This window comes from Mytilus trossulus, chromosome 1 (genome assembly GCF_036588685.1).
Source record: "Mytilus trossulus isolate FHL-02 chromosome 1, PNRI_Mtr1.1.1.hap1, whole genome shotgun sequence".
NCBI lineage: Eukaryota > Metazoa > Mollusca > Bivalvia > Mytilida > Mytilidae > Mytilus > Mytilus trossulus.
Window position 1 is genome coordinate 44,679,271 of NC_086373.1, and position 20,723 is coordinate 44,699,993.

Sequence of the window (20,723 nt, forward strand, 5' to 3'; positions counted from 1 at the left end):
AAAATGTTCAGCAAAAAAGGATTTACAAATAAGTCAACAGGACCAAAATGGTCAGTTGACCCCTTTAGGAGTTATTGCCCTTTATAGTGAATTTTTAACCATTTTTCATAAATCCTAGTTATCTTTTACAAAAATCTTCTCCTCTAAAACTACTTGGCCAAATTAAGCCAAACTTGGCCACAATCCTCATTGGGGTATTTAGATTAAAAACTGTGTCCAGTGACCTGGCAAACTGACCAAGATGGCCGCCATGGCTAAAATTAGAACATAGGGGTAAAATGCATTTTTGGCTTATAACTCATAAACCAAAGCATTTAGAGCAAATCTGAAAGGGGTTGATATTGTTTATCAGGTTAAGATCTATCTGATTTAAAGTTTTCAGATCAAGTGGACAACTGGTTGTTAGGTTGCTGCCTCTGAATTGGTAATTTTAAGGAAATTTTGCTGTTTTTTGTTATTATCTTGAATATTATTATAGATAAAGATAAACTGTAAACAGCAATAATTTACAGCAAAGTAAGACCTAAAAATAAGTCAACATGACCAAAATTGTTGATTTACCCCCTAAGGAGTTATTTCCCTTTACAGTCAATTTTTAACAATTTTCACAAAATTTGTAAATTTTTACTAACATTTTCCACTGAAACCTATCATTATCGAAAGGGATAATTGTACACAGCAAGAATGTTCAGTACAGTAAGATCTACAAAGACATCACCATCACCAAAAACACAATTTTGTCATGAATCCATCTGTGTCCTTTGTTGAATATTCACATAGACCAAGGTGAACGACACAGGCTCTTTATAGCCTCTAGTTGATGTGCAGAACAAATGTAGAAATATTTATGTAATTGCTTCAATGTTGCATTTCTGTTGATATTGACAATCCAATTTCCCTTAGGAACTCCTTTTACGGCTAAAACTGTACTACTTTAACTATGAAGTTTGGAAAAAAATCTAATCCTAGAATTGAAAGTTCATATATGCACCACAATTTTTTTCAAAGGTCAAAATATATAGGGCTGTGTAGCATATTCTCAACTCTATTTGCCCTGAAAATCTCAGAGTTTAAACTAACACTAATTTTCTTTACTACCACTACCTCCAATGAAAGGTTACCACAGATTTCAATGTAAACAATATGCACATGTATATTTACTGGTAACATTCCCAAGTTATGTCTCTGTGAGATGGAACACAGAGAGCATAACTGGGAACCAGTATGTAAACAAAATTAATTTTCTCCAAGATTTCCCCAAAAGAGGGGTGTTTTGAGAAACAGCTGTATTTACAAAGTGCAACCTTAACATATTTAATGCAGATATTTATAGATGATCAGTATTAATTCATTCGAATACAATGTGGTACTACATATAATTTAGTTATCTGGCAAAGTTGTTTATTTATTTTTTTATCATTTTGCATCCGTCTGAAATGTGTTAGGCATTGTTAACTTTAATATTATACAATTGCTTTCTTTTGATGAGGTAAATGTGTGGTTTTATTGACTTTTGAAAAACTGATATTCATTGAGGCCAACGCAAAACGTTCTATGAAATATCCTTCTGCATGCTTAAACTCAATTTTGCGGTCATGTGCATTGATATTATTAATATTTTTTGTCGAGCTTGCAACTTTTGTTGCAGAAAGCTCGACATATGGCTACGGTGGCGGTGTAAGCTAACTTCTTAAAAGCTTTATATTTTCGAAGGTAGAAGACCTGGATGCTTCATACTTTGTATATAGATGCCTCATGGTACGAAGTTTCGGTCAGTCACATGTCCAATGTCCTTGACCTCATTTTCATATGTTCAGTGACTACTTGAAAAAAAAGTTAAGATTTTTTGTAATGTTAAATTCTCTCTTATTATAAGTAATTGGATAACTATATTTGGTATGTGCGTTTCTAACAAGGTCCTCATGCCCGTCAGACAGTTTTCACTTGACCTTGACCTCATTTCATGGATCAGTGAACAAGGTTAAGTTTTGGTGGTCAAGTCCATATCTCAGATACTATAAGCAATAGGTCTAGTATATTCGGTGTATGGAAGGACTGTAAGGTGTACATGTCCAACTGGCAGGTGTCATCTGACCTTGACCTCATTTTCATGGTTCAGTGGTTATAGTTACGTTTTTGTGTTTTGGTCTGTTTTTCTTATACTATATGCAATAGGTCTACTATATTTTGTGTATGGAACGATTGTAAGGTGTACATGTCCAGCTGACAGGTGTCATCTGACCTTGACCTCATTATCATGGTTTAGTGTTCAAAGTTCAGTTTTTGAGCTTTGGTCTATGTTTCTAATACTTTATGCATTAATTAATCAACTATATTTGGTGATAGGGATACCATAATCGTTGTATTTTGATGTTTTAGCCAAAAAAATGTATTTATATTTGGTTTTGAAATTCCAGTTATATACAATTTATTCCAAATCATTGGCAATGTAAAATTCTTTTAATCCAGGAAAGAAAAAACTTTTAACTTGGAATTAAAATCTTTAAAATAGGCACCATGTGATATTTGTGACCTGTACACCATCTACATGGTTTCCACATTTTAACCTACTTTAGTGGGCTAAAATCAATAAAGTACTTCCTTTCAAGTCATATGCATTGTAAAAGTTTACTTTTCCTTTGACAAGTTTATTGCGTTTTCTGAAAAGTGTTTGCAGAACATGAATAAAAAAAAATAATTAAAAATTGTGACAAAGATACCAACTTTGTACATTCCAAGTGTAACGGTATATTAACATGTATTTTTTATTCAATTATCTTTTTCACCTAAAATATCCAGTAATATTTACTGCTGAAGCAAAATCAATCCAACGAGCATCAGCACAGTGATAAGAGACGTAATTTCAATTAAATTTTCCAAGGACCCTTTAAATCGCTATCCCAAAACGAAGTGTGTTATAATGTTTGTCAAATCTGAAATCGATTTTGTCAAGTCATTGGGAATTTATTTTCACAAAAGATCGTATGTAACATTATGCACATAGGGAAAATAATAGACCCCCAGTGCAATCTCTTTGAAAATTGTATTTTCCTTTTTAAAACAAGAGGAAACAAGTCTACAGATTATGTTTGCTAGCATCCCGTTGGAAACAAAAACAATGTTAAGACCTAGTATTATGTTTCCCGGCCGTAAGGTTGTGATCACATGTTAGTCACATGTTTCACGTATGACCAGAAATGATTAGAAGTTAATGACAAAAACAATTTTCTAAACAAAATTCGTGTGAAATGTAACGCATAACGATAACGTCATTTTCTAACTTCATTAAAGTTTTAACACATGGTTAATAACCACTGAAGGAAGATTGGGATTAAATTTAGGGGTGATGGTCCCAACTGTTTAGGAATTAAGGGCCAAAAAAGGGGCCCAAATAAGCATTTTTGTAGTTTCCAGACAATAACTTGAGTCAAAGTGTATGAATCTCTCTGACATTATACCACAAGTTTCCATTCTACAAAGGGATGGTGAGGATTGACTTGGAGGGGGGGGGGGGGGTTATTATGGCTCAAACCATTTAGGAAGTAGGGGGAAAAAAGGGGAAAAACAAGGGTTTTCTTGTTAAAGGACAATTGAGACAATATAAAAGTAGTGTAAGGGAGGTAGTCCAAATATAATATGTTTGATTACCTTTTACATTGCTTTTAAATTATGTTTAAAGAAATTTTGTAATTTTGAAGTAAAGAAGTAACTACTAAATTTATGATGATTAAGGAATATTGATTTTAGCCATGGTTTTGTATGTCATTTTCTATTTTTAGACTTATTGAAATGGGTAATTTTGGTTGCAAATTCAAATACAAAATGGAAATTTGAATTAAGAATATGACCAAACTGGAGGGAAACAATTTTTTTGGGGGGGTTAAAGGGTGGGGGATAAAAAAAGGGGTAAACAATTTTGTAAATTTTTTTTTTGGGGGGATGGGGTTGTTAAGAAAAAGGTTAGGGGAGGTGAAAAAATGGGGGGGAGGGGAGATTTAATTTTTTTTTAGGGGGGTGTCAATTTGCAATTTGCAACAGCAAAGTGAATTGCACTATTTTATAAATTTTGTATTTATTTTCTTTTATGTCAAGAAACATATAGCCACCATGGCTAAAATGGAACATAGGGGCGACATGTATTTTTTGCTTGTGAAGAAAATATGACAGATCTATAAACAACATTTAAATAGATTTTTTTTAGGCCAATCATTAATTTATATTGAAAAGAAAAGACAGTCATTGATCGAAAATTTAAGCAAAAAATAACAGGTGAGCAATTCAGTCTCTTGGGAGCCTCTTGTTTTTCATTTTTGTCAAACTAATATAGAACAGGAAATTTTAGAAAGCAAAATAAGATCTACTTTACAAACTGATGACACTTATCTCAAAATCTCTAATAGATAGGTATTTAATGTATATATATTATTAACTGAAAACATTAAAAAGGATAGGCAATTCAAGATCAACAAGAAATAACTAGATAATATATACGAATAGGCAACACAGGGTTTTCACTAAGGATTTTTGAATGTGAGACCAGGGACTCCCCCAATTTTTGGCCATGGTGAGTTATGTTTAAAGGGACTAAAAATTACTGATATTTGTGTCATTTATAAGTAAAATGATTTTGGTTGCAGGTACTACAGTGCTACAATTATCCAAATGACAGGGATAAGAAGCCAGTCTACTGCAATTTGGTTAGCAGCAGTTACTGCTTTTGTCAATTTCATTTTCACATTGGTTGGAGTTTGGCTGGTTGATAAAATAGGAAGAAGGAAACTCATTTTGTCCAGTTTAGCAGGTAAGTGAAATATTTACTGCACTGGAAAATTGCAAACATATTGAAGTTATGCACCTGCTATTTAAGAATTGTTTAGTAATTTTTGTCTCCCCTTGACAGAGTAAAAAATCTAGACATAGGTATGCTGTTTCCAACATCGGTGACGTCAACAATGTATTAGTTTGTGATTAAGTCTAGTTTATGGTGAACCACAAGTGGTAGGTCAATCATATTTGGTATGCAGTTGTATAAGCATTGGCAAATCTCATTTCTATGGACATTATTTGGCCCTGCCCATCAGTCATGGTCTATTGACCTCAAAACTTTTGCTTATTTTACATGTATTAGTTTGTGATTAGGTTAGTTTATGGGGTCTAAGCCACTAAAGGTCAATGATATTTTGTTTGCAGTTGTATAAGCTTTGGCATATCTCATTTCCATGGTGATAATTTAGTTCTGCCCCCTTACTTAGTCATGGTCTATTGACTTTGAAATTTTTTTCCAAATTAATATGTATTAGTATGTGATTAGTCTTCAAGGGGGACCATTAGTGGTAGGCCAATGTTAATTGGTATTCAGTTGTATAAGCATTGGCACATCTCATTTCCATGGAGAATATTTGGCCTTGCCTCTCAGTCACAGTCTAATGACTTTGAAACTTGTCTTAGTTTACATATATATTAGTTTGTTATTAGATCAGTTTAAGATAAACTTCTTATGTTAAGTCAATGATATTTGGTATGCAAATTTATTGGCATTTCAAGTATTGTTTTCATGGAGATTATATTTATATAGCCCCACCCCCTCTTCATGGTTCATTGACTTTAAAACTTTTACATAGTTTACAAGTTAATGTTTGTATTTAGATTTGGAAACGACTTATAATAAGTCAATGGTATTTGGTATGCAGTTGTATTAGCATTGGCACATTTCATTTACATGGAGATTGTTTAGCCATGTAACTCAGTCATGGTTCATTGACTTTGAATATTTGCACAACTTGTGTAAGATATTAAAGTACTGCTATTTGGATTTCAACATTTGCATAATCAAAATTACAAAAAGGCGAGACATATCTCTGTGATAACAGTTTATTCTATTTTTACAGACTTTGGTACTATTTTTTTCAGCCAAACTTATAAAAAAGGGTACACGTTTTGTTTCTACAGTTTTCAATTGAGATCAATGAAACTTCACAAAGAGATTACACATATGTTGAAGTTGTGCACCTGGTATTATGGAATGTTTGTATTATGGATTGATTTGTCTCATTGTCCATACTTGGGACACATTTTTTTGTGCTTCAGAACTTAGTTATTTTCCAGCCAAGTTCACAATCTTTGTGCAAGTGCAACTACATAGTAACCATTCTACATTGATTAGTAACAAATTTTGCAAACCAAGCGTTTGAGACCTTGACACATGCTTATGTATATTCTTGAAACGTATAGATAGATGGAAGCTTAAAAAATCAAAAGGCAGTCAAAATTGTTTATGTATATTCTTGAAAACTACAGATAGATAGAAGATGAAAAAAGCAAAAGGCAGTCAAAATTGTTTATGTATATTCTTGAAAACTATAGATGGATAGAAGATGAAAAAAGCAAAAGGTAGTCAAAATTGTAAGTCAACCCTTTACTGGAGTTATTGTCCTATAATGGTGATTTTTTTCTACACATTTTCCACTTTTGGGAAATTTTTTACAGATAATGAAAAGAAAGGGAAAAAATAATCAGCAAGACAAGATCTACAAATAGGTAAACATTTCCAAAATTGCCAGTAGAGAAACAATGGCCCTGAAATGATGTGATTTAAACCATATTTGAATCATGAATTTCAATTATATTCTGATCCATAATGTTAGAGGGTGGCTATAATTTACAATGCACATATAGGTCCGGTAAAGTGAAATAAGCTCTTTAGAGTCTCCAGTTTGAGATCTCAATAAAACCAACGGCTTACCTTGTTGAATGTAAAAAAAGATTGAAACACAGTATCATTCAGTTTCATGAGAAAACATACAATAAAAATGAGGACACAAAAAACCATTCAATCTAAAATAGGGGCAATAAGGCCATTATTTGGCACAAATTTTACTGCAAATTTAAAAGTAATCATACATTTTCTTTAATTTGTCCAAACTATACTAAGGTACAAGGTATTCAGAAAATAAAAGCAAATTTCACATGGAAAGAGTTACCCTGGTAACAAATCTTTACGAAATTTGCATATTATGTAAAATTTCTCGATTTTACTTGTTTTTCATTAAATTTTTAGTAAATTTTGGATTTGAAAAGTATGTGTGCAACCATCATGACCAAGAAACAACTTTATATTTGGTTGGATAACTTCAATAGTTATAACAAAGCTTCTCTTTAATTATTTAGTTGCTTCTTGAATGCACAAGATATTTCCACAATGTAAATAATGACGTGAAACTGCATAAATTCTGTTTTTTGCATTGTTTTTCAATTTTGTGAAAATGATACATATTATGACGTAATGGTGATGTCATCAGATAAAAAAACTTTTTCTTTCATATTTCATGACTATATGCATGTTCAAACATTATGTACCAATATATAATGGTAGTCAAACATTTTATTTTCTTGGGCCAAAACCTGGCGTTAATATTCCTTTAGAAAACAACACAACTTAGGTCAAACAAAAGAGCGATGCACATTAGTATGCAATATAAAGGAATGCTAGCTAGCAGAAGAAAGCACAATTTGTTCTTTATCTGCTAACATAAAGTCATGCAATCCAACACTATACTGTTAAAGGAGACTTGACTTTTTTCAGGAATAGCCTTGGTTAGTTCAAGAGCAAAGAGTGAAGTTCTTTAACTATTCCTTAAAGCAATAGACCTATTTAAAACTATAAAGAAGATGAGGATCATTGAGGTATGATTACCATTGAGACAATAATGAGTTATCCACCAGAGACCAATGACTTTGAGGTTAGCATCTATAGTCAACTGTACAACCTGCAACAAAGAGCAGGCCTATATGTAAAAGGCACTGACAAATGTAAAACAATTGAAACAAGAAAACTTAAACGGCCTAGATAAATTGTAAAATGAAATTTGCAGTTGGATAAGGATATATTATAATATTTATCTCTTCTTTGATTAATTTTGAGGTGTCATGACTTTAAACTAGAAATCTTAACTCAGTTAGTTTTGCTCAAAGTTTTGTATAAATTAGCCTGATACTAAGATGCTGTTCCATTAAACATGTTAAATACCATTCTAGAAATAATCAACTGCTCATGATTTTCTTTTGAAAACATGATATAAAGATAGAAGTTATTTGTTTATAGTCTGACAACAGATTAATAAGTATTGCACAACAGCACAGTGTATTGCACAACAGCAAGAAATCTTTAATTGAATATAAATTCAATTCATGTAACCAATTTCAAGTTCTTTGACTACATTTATTCAGAATATTTAATAACAATCCAAATTCAGACCTGTATCAAGCTTGAATATTGTTTCCATTTTTGCCCAAACTGTTCAGGGTTGAACCTCTGTGGGCATATCAAGCTGCACTCAGGGAAATAGTTTATTACCAATATACATGTATAAATATATATATAGTTAGTGTATAGTTTTTTTTTAATATCTGAACTCATGTGTAATGTATTAATGTCTTAATCAAGAGTTTATTGTTTTTGCAGGTGTCTTATTTTCTTTGGTTGTTTTGGCAGTTGGATTTCAGGTGACTGCTTTGAATTCTCCACCAGTTACTACATTTGAAAGTTCATCAAATAATTCCAAGTGTTTTCAGTACAGGTAATTTTGATCAAATATTTGGGAGGTATATTTTGAGAAAAGTGCTTCAGATACACCTAATTAGGTAGCCTTAGTTTTAACATACATCCTCATAAAAAACAGGAAGTATTATGATGGAATATACCAATGTCAGTCTGAGTTAGTCTGTCTGTCAGTCAACACTTCATACTATAACTGAAATTTGTTTTAAACTGATTCTCATGTAATTTTGAAAACATGTTAGGATTGATGGTAGAAAGCTCCATTTGATTTTTAAAAGTTTTCGGTTTTGTCATTACAGAGGTATTGGACTTGAACGGTTTAAATTGTGATAATTTTTCACATAATGAACTTTTTAACTCCTGTATTTCTTTGTAAATCTTATTACAAATGTACTGTCATTGTTTTATCAAGGAATTAAATGAACACTCAGGTAATCCAACATACAGAAACGTAACTTTGGATAAGGATGAGATCTTGGCAAATCATATTAAGTACTTATCATATTTAGTACTTTAGGACCATAGTGAATATATATATATATTCCATTGAGCAACAAATCTGAGGACTAAACTTGTTGTATTGAGAACCTAAACTTCACAAAACTCCCTTCAAACAACAGTACATTGTTGACTTATCAGCATGTTCTACCAAGGAATAAATTGTCCATTTGATTAACCAAATTTTTTTTCTGCAAGGAAAGAGGGATTCTAAGGAAACATCGTTTGTAAAGTTCATTTTGATAATGTCACAAATTTTCATGGCATTAATTCACAATTGGTGTTAGGAAAATGTTCGCACAAGCGCAGACAACATATAACAGATTTTAAATGTATGTTTTAATGTTGGTTTCAATCAGTTTTATTAGAACAGAGATGACAATATTGTGTTTTAAGCTCCAACGGCATATATGCATCGCCAGTAAACAGGTATTTGAACCATGATATCACCAATTAATGCTGTCGAAGCTAGCTTAAAGGACAGTACACTTATTTCCTAATTACAAAATTACTGTGATACTGTTTACTAGCGTAGTGGCTTTAAGAACTTGAAAGAACTTCTGTACAGTTTTAAATCTTGGAAATTCTATGAGATAAGTTATATTAAAACATTAAATGTGTCTACCCTTAACACCACCATACCACATGTTCAATTGAAGACCTATTCTTGTCTGCCTTTCCTTATTTTCATATGAGTCAGCGTTCCTTCAGAAACTTATAAAAACAAAACAAAAATGAAGAAACTAGATATTTTAATTTCACATACAGGTATAATGATGATAGTAATTCCATAAACAATCCAGAGTGCTCTGATTGGGTTCCATTATATACTTCTGAATTAGCTTTATAGAAACCACTGATACATCTTCATATGTCTCATTTTTGTGAAGTCTGTGACTTGTGTTGCAGAAAGCTCGACATAGGGATAGTGATATGGTGGCAGTGACAGTAGCTGCAGAGTGGCAGCAGCTAGGGCAGCAGCATTAACTAACTTAAAAAAAAAAAATATTTCATAATCTAGATTGAAGGCAAACACACCTCACCATGAGCTGGGTTCAATCTCACAACTGCAGAATTATAGGTATCACTCATTGAAAATGATCAGTTAGTACTTAGACTACTTTGACAACAAATTCTTTAATAAAAATGTAATTGGTTATAGTGGAATATGATCTCCTTTTACTTTCTTGATATTTTGAAAAAAATACACTTTTGACAATTTTACACAAATTCTGTAAAAAATATCTACTTTATATTATTTTATAGGTCTTGTGAATCTTGTACAGAAAGTTTGCAATGTGGATTTTGTTATATAGAAAAGAGTACTTACACAGCAGAGAATGGTTCATGTTTGCCATATACTGACCCTTCTATGTCATCAGAAGGACGTTGTAATAGCACTAAACTCCAAATAAACCTGGTATGGGCTGAGAACTACTGTCCATCACCATATTCCATTCTTGGTCTGATAGGACTCATTATTTATTTAATGGCTTTTGCTCCAGGTAAATTGTAAGGGCAGATTAGTGTTCATTTAATTTTAGTTATATTAACTGTTTTTTACACATTTGAATTAATTACTTCAGTTTAATCTGCTTTGACTCGCATAATAAATGCACTAGTTACTGTAAACAGAAATCTTTTTTTTTTGGTTTTAGGAGGTTTCCCATTATCAAATATGAGACTACCAAACATTTCCTTACAGCAATTGTATTTGGAGAATGTCCTGCAGACCTGATGTATAATCGATTTTTTTATTTAAATTTTTATAATGGTGTCAAATGACTGAAACCATATATGATTTGCATGCATAGTTATGTTTTTTTTTTAGTTTAACTGTTCCAAAAAGATATGCAGTCCTCACAGAAGTATTTATTACCTTTAGGCCATAGGTCCAAGTGAGCTTTTCTCATCACTTGGCGTCCATCGATTCGTCAGTCGTCGTCTTCTTTAACTGTAAAAAAAATCTTCTCCTCTGAAACTACAATGTCCTGGGCTAAATTTAATCAAACTTGGCCACAATCATCATTAGGGTATCCAGTTTTAAAAATGTGCCCGGTGACCTGACCAACTATCCAAGATGGCCACCATGGCTAAAAATAGAACATAGGGGTAAAATGTAGATTTTGGTTATAACTCTGATACCAAAGCTTTTAGAGCAAATCTAACATGGGTAAAATTGTTTATCAAGTCAAGATCTATCTGCCCTGAAATTTCAAAATGAATCGGACAATGGGTTGTTGGGTTGCTGCCCCTGAATTGGTAATTTTAAGGAAGTTTTGCTGTTTTGGTTATTATCTTGAATATTATTATAGATAGAGATAAAACTGTAACAGCAATATTGATAAGCAAAGTATGATCTACAAATGGTCAGTTGACCCCTTAAGGAGTTATTGCCCTTTATAGTCCTTTTTAGCTCACCTGGCCTAAAAGGCCATGTGAGCTTTTCTCATTACTTGGCGTCCGTCGTCGTCCTTGTTGTGGTCATTGTCGTCGTTGTTAACAATTTTTCAAACATCTTCTCCTCTGAAACTACTGAATGGATATGAATGAAACTTAGTTTTTGGTCATTATCTTGAATATTATTATAGATAAAGATAAACTGTAAACAGCAAAAATGATCAGCAAAGTAAAATCTACAAATAAGTTAATATGACCAAAATTGTCAATTGACCCCTTAAGGTGTTATTGTCCTTTAATGACAATTTTTCACAATTTGTTCATCATATTTGCTAACTTTACAAAATCTTCTCCTCTGAAACTACTGAATGGATTTGGATGAAACTTAGCATGATTGTTCCTTAGATTATACTGCATAAAATGTGTGCTTCGGTTTTTGACCCGTCAAAAAACATGGCCGCCTTTACTTAAAATAGAACATAGGGGTCAAATGCAGTTTTTTGCTTATATCACAAAAACGAAAGCATTTAGAGAAAATCTGAGATGAAGTATAAATGTTCATTAGGTCAATATCTATCAGCCCTGAAATTTTCAGATGAATCAAACAACCCATTGTTGGGTTGCTGCCACTTAATTGGTAATTTTAAGGAAATTTTGCAGTTTTTGGTCATTATCTTGAATATTATTATAGATAAAGATAAACTGTAAACAGCAAAATGATAAGCAAAGAAAGATCTACAAATAAGTTAATATGCCCAAAATTGTCAATTGACCCCTTAAGGGGTTATTGTCCTTTAATGACAATTTTTCACAATTTGTTCATCATATTTGCTAACTTTAAAAAATCTTCTCCTCTAAAACTACTCAACTAAATTCAACTAAACTTCAACTAAATGATCAGTAGGGTGTATAAAATAAAGTTTGTGCTTTATTTTTTATTTCGTCAAAAAACATGGCCGTCATGGCTAAAAATAGAACACAGGGTAAAATGCAGTTTTTGGCTTATATCTCAAAAACTCCAGCATTTAGAGCAAATAAGACAAGAAGTTAAAGTATTTATAAGGTCAAGGTCTACATGTCCTGAAATTTTCAGCCGAATTGGGTAACTGGTTTTTCAGGTATAATGCCCCTGAATTGATAATTTTAAAGAAATTTTGCAGTTTTTGGTTATTATCTTAAATATTATTATAGATACAGATAAACTGTTACAGTAAAAATGTTAAGCAAAGTAAGATCTACAAATAAGTCAATTTGACCAAAATTGTCAATTGACCCCTTAAGGAGTGATTGCCCTTTAAAGACTTTTTTCACAATTTGTTCATCATGTTGACTTACTTTAAGAAATCTTCTCCTTTGAAACTGCTGTATCAATTTCAGCCAAACTTAGTCTAAATGAGTTTCAGAGTATCTAGTATAAATTTTATATTTCATTTCCATGTCAAGAAACATAGCTCCTATGGCTAAAATAGAACATAGGAGAAAATGATTTTTTCGCTTTTGAAGAAAATAGGACGATTCAAAGAACATTTAAATAAATTGAAAAGCCAAAATAATCATTGATGAGAGATTTAACCAAAAAAATTAAGGTGAGCGATTCAGGCTCTTATGAGCCTCTTGTTTACCAATTTTTGTAAATTTCATTAATCTTTTACAAAATCTTCTTCTCTGAAACTACTGGGTCAAATTTAATCAAACTTAGCCACAATCATTATAAGGGTATCTAGTTCAATAAAAGTGTGCGATGACCCAGCCAACCAATTAAGATGACTGCCATGGCTAAAAATAGAACATAGGGGTAAAATGTGGATTTTGGCTTATAACTCAGAAACAAAATCATTTAGAACAAATCTGACGTAGGTTAAATTGTTTATCAAGTCAATATCTACCTGCTCTAAAATTTTCAGATGAATTGGACAACTTGTTGTTGGGTTGCTGCCCCTCAGTTGGTAATTTTTAAAGAAATTTTGCCGTTTTTTGTTATTATCTTTAATTTTGTTATAGATAGAGATAAACTGTAAACAGCAATATTGTTCAGCAAAGTAAGATCTAAAAAGAGTCAACATGACCAAAATGGTCAGATGACCCCTGAAAGATTAATTGCCCTTTAGAGTCAATTTTTAACAATTTTCATTAATTTGGGTAAATTTTTGTAAATTTTTACAAAATATTTTCCTCTGTAGCTTAAGGGCCCAGTTTATTATAGATAGAGAAAATTATAAGTAGCAAGAATGTTCAGTAAAGTAAGATCTACAAACACAATTCATCTCTGTGTCCTTCATAGACCAAAGTGAGCAACACAGGCTCTTTAGAGCCTCTAGTTTAGCTCATCGTTCCAAGGGAACAGTGAGCTTTTGCCATCACTTGTCATCCATTGTAGTCTGTCCTCGTTTGTAGTTGTCTTCATCCGTTCAGAGTAAACTATTTCAAACATCTTCTCCTCTGAAACTACTGAACCAATTCCAACCAAACTTAACTGAATGATCCTTAGGGTATCTAGAATTTGTACAGCTTTGCCCCCCTCAGAGCTATAGAAAAATAGTACATTAAAGGGTGTTACAAGGACACTTTTTAGATGATACACAGACACTTTTATGAATAGAACCATTCAGGCATGATCAGTGAGTTCATGGGCACTTTATATCAATTAGATTTGAACTTTTTGTTTGACCGACATATTTCCCCTCTTTTTGTTTTTTTACATATTTCCTGTCTTTTTAATCATAATATTTACATTAGCATAGTATTTTTGTCAGTACACTAAGGAATTTACCGTTGAACTTCAAAATTGGTTGGGGGGGGGGGGGGTATGTTTTTTTTCCAAAAAAATATTTTGATCCCCAATTTAATGAGAAAAAAATATATATTGTGGTCAAGCAGTTTTTTTCTTTCTTCAGTATATGGACATGAATAGTATTCTGGACAATGCTGAACGTAAAGAAATGCTTGTACTGATGTTCATATTTCAATAAAAAATCCCTATCAACTCACCAATACATGTTCAAATATGCAGCAAATCTTGAAGAAAATCGTTCAACTTGTGTCATCAATTTAGGACGGTAAGCAATGATTGGATCATATAATGACATGTGACCTACAAAACCTATACGAGCATTTAAAAAAATTCAAAATATATGCCTATGTATATCTAATAACAAGACAAAAGTCATAATTCATAACATTTCATTCAATAATGAACTTTTTAATAGGGAATTCATTCTTTTGATACATTTAGTGGGGCGGCTTAGTACCGAAATTTGACAAAATCATGCAAATTGTGATACAAGCAAGGGATTTGGCATAGACGTTCATTAGGTAGTACTTTATCATATTAGAGGGGTAGCCAACATGTTTTCGATTTTTTTCACAATTGTAAAAAAAAAAGCACCACTTCCGGTTTTGGTCGAAAAAGTTCGTACTCTCAAGTGAAATAATAGTGGTATAGATATATGATAAAAATTTCCGTTTGGTCTATCGATAAATATGTTAGACAAGTGGAGGATTGATCAGTGTAATATTCTACGATATTTTCCGATGTATTCTGTTTAGTTTTAACAACTGCATGAACACAAAGTTGTACAGGTCAAGCCAGCTTTGTAACACTTACATCTACCAGAACAAGTTTTTTTGCAGCCACATTTGTGTAACTCCTGACAAGATGCAGCAATTGCTGCTAATTGTGTCCAATGAGGAATCCACATTCCATCTGCGTTCTCTTTAACCCATCCCCAATCACCAGGACTAGGTAGATGTTGATCATGTATGACTGCCTGTCCCCATACATGGCCACCTTGGTATGTAGCTCGTTTGGTATGTTCAAGCAGTGCAGCTTTAGTTGGTGGAATGGTGTCATACTGTCTTTGTTTGCGTGCAAACAGTTCAAGTCTGGATTCGTTGATGTCAAATGTTGTTGTAGTCCTATCGTACATAACCACAACAAATGCCTCTATCAACTCCATATCAGCGTCACTGACCAATTCAGGTTTCTTACTTAATCTTTCAAAAATCTCGGTTACATCATCAAATATTTCCCACGTCTGCCATGCCGATTTCTTCCCCTTTCCACGAAAAGCGGAGACCGTGTCACATCCAGTAAAAGCATGAAAAAATGGCAAAGCTTCTGATTTAGGACCAAGGGCATGATTAATTTCGTGAATCGGAAGCCATCTCAGGTCTTTTCCTTTTCCAAAGGCAACCCAAAGGTTTTCTATTTGTAGTGTTTTGAAAAGAGACACCGCCAAAACCACTACATCAGTGTCTGAGCTGATTATCAGTGATGACTTACACCCTTTTTCAGCTGCACTTTTGATATGAACAAATATCCTTGTGTCTGCTTCCTCGTGATTACACGGACTCAGATCATCATGGTCATCATTAGAATTTGTCATAACAATTTCGCCTTTAGTCACAAAAATAATTTTGTCAGATTGAATCGAGCAAATTTTGTCGGCAAGGAAATAAAACAATTCCGTTTTGTTTTCGTCCACTCGAAGGAAGCTTGACCAAGCTTTCGGAGTCTTACTGGTGCCGACAACTTTCCTCCTGGATCCAGCACCCCTCGCTTTACGTGTTTGTGCTTTAAGACTGTTTTCTATGTAAATATCATAGATAACATCTACTCTGGCATGTTTTGAAGCAAGGTGGATAATGTACGGCAAAATCACATCTTTTGCGTATTCATCAAAAGTGTATGTTCCACGCGGTGGTCTTGAATTGACCATAGCCGCACCATCAACAACTACCATGTCTGTTACAGGTTCCTCTCTTGGTAAATTTCCCTTAGCTTCTAGGATTTCCATGAGCTGTGATTTGACGCCAATATTGATTTTTCCACTTTGAGACTAAGATGGCGGAAATTTCTGATTTTCGTGGCTGAAAAACTCTTCCAAATCACATTGTCTGCTTTGACAGGATATGAAAAGCCTTGAAAACAAACTGCAGTCTTCTCGGGCGAGGTCAAGCTTGCTTTTTGTTTCACATGAATTTTTCTTTGGTTGGCGACTGAACAACAGAAACTTATTTTTCTTAATAGGCTCATAGATGCTTGCCGTGTTCTGCATTCTGTTTCTGAAGTCAGCGTACTGATTGCATCCAGCTTGTTTAATTTGTGACAGTTTCCCTGTGCCTGCTTGTACAATATCTTTACTGTCTATCTTGTAAATATCTTCAGAATCCTCAAGAAATGGATTTCCATAATCATTCATGACAGTCTTAAGACTTCTTACTTTGTCAATGAAATCTTTTTGCATAGACATAGAATTGTCATGATGTCTATCATCTGTGTTCTTTCTTCTAGACGAATATTCCTCGTACTGGCTTATCAGTCTACTGATTTCTGGCCCGGCCACCATCCACCGTCTCAAAGCGGCGGGATCCTCGATCAGCCCTACAGCTTAACAATAGCGTTGTTCTGTTCATGAGCCTGGTCTATCGCCATGTTTGAGAAAACACGATTTGATTTTTTAACAGTGAAATGCCCTTTTATAAATTCTCTGTATATGTCTGGGGTTTTTGTTTCTAATGATGCCATATCGCGAATATGAATAGGGAGCCATCTAGCATAGTTGATATGATCAAGTCCAAAAAAGTATGGAATCAAGGATGACAACGTTTGTTTATAAAGCTCAAAATCTGCTTCTCTTAATGATCGAATGTACGAAAAAACCAACAGCTGAAATTCAAGAACCGAATACCAAAACTCAAAATGAGGTCTACCTACTTTTCTTTCTTCACACCATTGTATAAAATTGTCAAATTCTATTGATTCATTAGGATCTTCGTTAATAGAAGATTCATAAGCAGACATAAGTAAATCAAACAGTACACATGCGGTAACTTGATGTGCTAGTCTAGTTTTAGGAGTATTAGAACTTGACAAGAACGATTCTGCAGTCCCAGAGGATGCAACATCTGCTTCTGATAAAGCCTCTATCCAACCACTATCTCGCAATAGATCACCCAAAACCTTAAAACATGCCATCTCAATATGTAATCCACCGAACATAACAACGAATTTGTTTTCACCGTATTCATTTGGCCATTCCCATTGAATTTGCTTTGCCAAAACAAATAGCGGTTGGTCTGCTGTAATCACTGGAGTTTGGCCAGGATTCAAAAACGACACAACATCCCTGACCTTATCCATCGAATGTTTTATGGTAGCAACTGAGTGAGCTTGTTCTTGAAATAATGGCATTAAGCAGCTTAGACTCACTTCAACAGTTAGTCCACGTCTCTCTGAGGAATGAAATGATGACCATGAAATATTTTCGGACGTAAGATTTTCACCTGTTAATCTCACCGTATTTAACCACTCATACTCATTTTGCAAACTCATGAACAGATAATCGTGGTTAAGTATATTAGTAATATCGTCAGGCAAAATGAGAGGTTCTGGTTTTGTTTTAAGATATGCCGGTTTCATATTCATATAAGCAGCAGGAAGTTCAGGTACCTTTTTAGATTTTGGTTTATGTGTGGGTAATATTAACTCATCTCTTCTAACGCCGATATTATCTTTCATTGGATGTTGAAAAATAGAGATTCCGGTCCCATGAAATGATGATTTTGATGTTGTTGAGCTTGGATTGTGATCTATGTTGTCGACTGCAGCTGTGGTAAACACTTTGCCCTTTAATAAAGGCGGGCATACCACACCTTCATTCAAATAACGTTCAACAACAGCCTCACCTAATTGCGTTGATATTTCTAGTACCCGATCGTAAGAGATACATAACCCATGTTGAAATAATGTGTCTATTAGCTGTCTTGTCCTGGTTTTTGCAAAGAGTAACAGTCCAAGATACACACAAAATGGTGTCTCACGATCAGCTGAATGTCGTTGTTGTACTGTAACCTTTTGGCTGTTTGGGTGATAATTGAACATTAAAAGTTGGGCCAAGGCTAAGTCAGACTTTGTAGAAACGTTTTCTAACTGTGATTTGATATCAGGTCCATGTTCTATCATTTTCACCAACTGTAGCAATGGAGGTGGTATGCTATCATCGATATCTTCAGAGACCAAGGATCCAGAAAAAGTTGTCTTCGTTGTAGCTAATTGACAGCGAATCATTTCGGCCGTCTTTGCCATATGCATGGTGTCATTATAATCACAAGCAAAGGCTATAGCTGGTCCTATATCTTTTTCAAACATCAAAAGTACATCTCTGCCCTTTGTGTGTGCGTCTAATTCTGGCATCTTTTGCAAAAGCTTGTCCTTAAGTCGAGTAGAATGTACCTGTTCAGAAGAAGAACCAAGCTGTGCCAATCTTTCCTCGTACAGGTTTGCCAGGTCTGCTAATCGAAACACAACCGACTCTTCAGAGTTTCTTTGAGTTTCAAAAATGTATGTGACCAGCTCAGCTAACGCAGTTTCTTTCATTATAGTTTCCTCCTGTGTGCAACTGCTTTCGATCTTTGTTTGTCTCTTCTTTGATCTCTCTCTATTATATACAGCTGCGAGACAAGACGGGTGATACTTCATCTCTTGTGCTATAACATCACCACTTCTCAGCTTTGCCAACAGTTGTTTATCCTGAAGAGCTGTTGCACAATCCACTAGTCGTTGGTTTAGTTTCATTGTCATTGCCTCTCTTAAGACAGATAAAGGTGACACTTTATCACAAATGAAACATTTATGCACATTTTCAACTGGATTTTGTTGTTGATCTTTAGAACGAGGAGTACACCTAAAAAGTTTAGGAGACGTACAATCACTAGAACTTCCAGATGGTATCGGTGACATATTGCGTTTCTGGGCTCTCTCAAGTTTTGTGTTATTGAACTTTATCCTACACAAATTATGGTACTTGGCATTTTCTTTTTTCATTGTGCTTTCAATACCCTCTCCGTGGTTTAATCGCCGAATATCAAGAGGGATAGGGAGGGCATTTAATTCATGAAAGAGAGGGATATTTTTGCCTAACATTGCATATCCTTCGTCTGACGATTTTAGTAGGTCTGTTGTGACCTCCTGACACAAACAACATTTTGTCCAATCAGTTTCCCAACTATCTGCTGAAGAATCTGATAAGCGAATTCTTTTCGCCATTTCAAAGACTTAGTAACTATTATGTTAATAAAAGTAATCGACAATGAACTTATAGAACTATAACGCAAATATTATCTGAGCAATAAATAAATGCAACAGCCAACAAGAACCGATTGAAACTAATCAACTTTTAGAGAAGTGCACGAGGAGTGTGTGTCTGAAAAAAATACGCTTCATATAGAAACCTCACAGGTAAAATTCTAGAAATTGTATAAAATTCAAGATTACATGTCTAACTATGTTAATTTATGTATTAACAACATTATCATTATAGAATTGTGTTTATAATAAGGACAGAACTCCTTCAAATCAGTATCCGATCAGAATTGCAAAAAAAAACTTCGTAACTAAAAATATGAACTTCGGATAGACAAGTACCGAGCCACGTCTTATAACAATGAGGACACACACTCTCAAAAAGGTTTACTAGAATAAAATTGCGCCCTCTATTGTCCTATAACCTATCGAACCTAATGTAGCAATCGAAGATAAGTCAAAGATTTGTGGAATATAACAATTCATATATTTGGCGTCAAACATAATATTTTTACGATATTTTTAAGGGGAAATGGAGGGATTGAATAGCATATCCTGCATTTAAAAGAAAAAGAGAGGATGAAACCTATTTATTTTAAGTTTATTTTACTACCTCTTCTAAATGCAAAATGTACTACTTCTTTCTTAAAACGTTGTACAAAACTAAGGTTACAAAATAACAGGCCGGAAACAACCAGCCGTATAGTTTTTCTGCACTTGTAGTCCTCAGACCTTGACCTAACTACTGGTGCAGAAAAACTATCCAGCAACGGTTGTTATATGCCTGTGTCTTTGTTACCTTTGTATTGTATCTAATACAAAGTTTGTGTTTTATTTTCTGTTTCGTCAAATAACCTGGCTGCCATGGCTATATATAAAAATAGAACATATGGATAAAATGCAGTTTTGGGCTTATAATATCTCAAGCACTAAAGCATTTAAAGTAATCTGACATGGGGTTGAAGTGTTCCTTAGGTGAAGTTCTATCAGGCCTGAAATTTTCAGATGAATGATCTAGTAACCCTGGTCCCATTGTTGGGTTGCTGCCACTAAATTGGTAAATTAAGGAAAAGCAGTTTTAGGTTTTTATCTTGAGTATAATTAATGTTAATGATAAACTGTATGAAATAGCAAAAATATCCAGCAAAGTAAGATCTACAATAAATGTATATGACCAAAATTGTC

The 20,723-nt window shown here is 33.7% G+C and overlaps 1 protein-coding gene across 2 annotated transcripts in view; it reads left to right on the top strand.

The window, feature by feature from the left end:
* The window catches only part of LOC134725352 (proton myo-inositol cotransporter-like), a 64,316-nt gene that overhangs the window by 32,674 nt on the left and 10,919 nt on the right, over positions 1 to 20,723 (top strand). Inside the window, exons 5-7 of one of the 2 annotated variants that reach the window (XM_063589093.1) lie at positions 4,638 to 4,801; positions 8,462 to 8,576; positions 10,322 to 10,560. In XM_063589093.1, coding sequence (XP_063445163.1) covers positions 4,638 to 4,801; positions 8,462 to 8,576; positions 10,322 to 10,560 — 518 coding nt within the window. The remainder of the gene's footprint in view (positions 1 to 4,637; positions 4,802 to 8,461; positions 8,577 to 10,321; positions 10,561 to 20,723) is intronic. The other variant, XM_063589103.1, reaches the window with a different exon arrangement.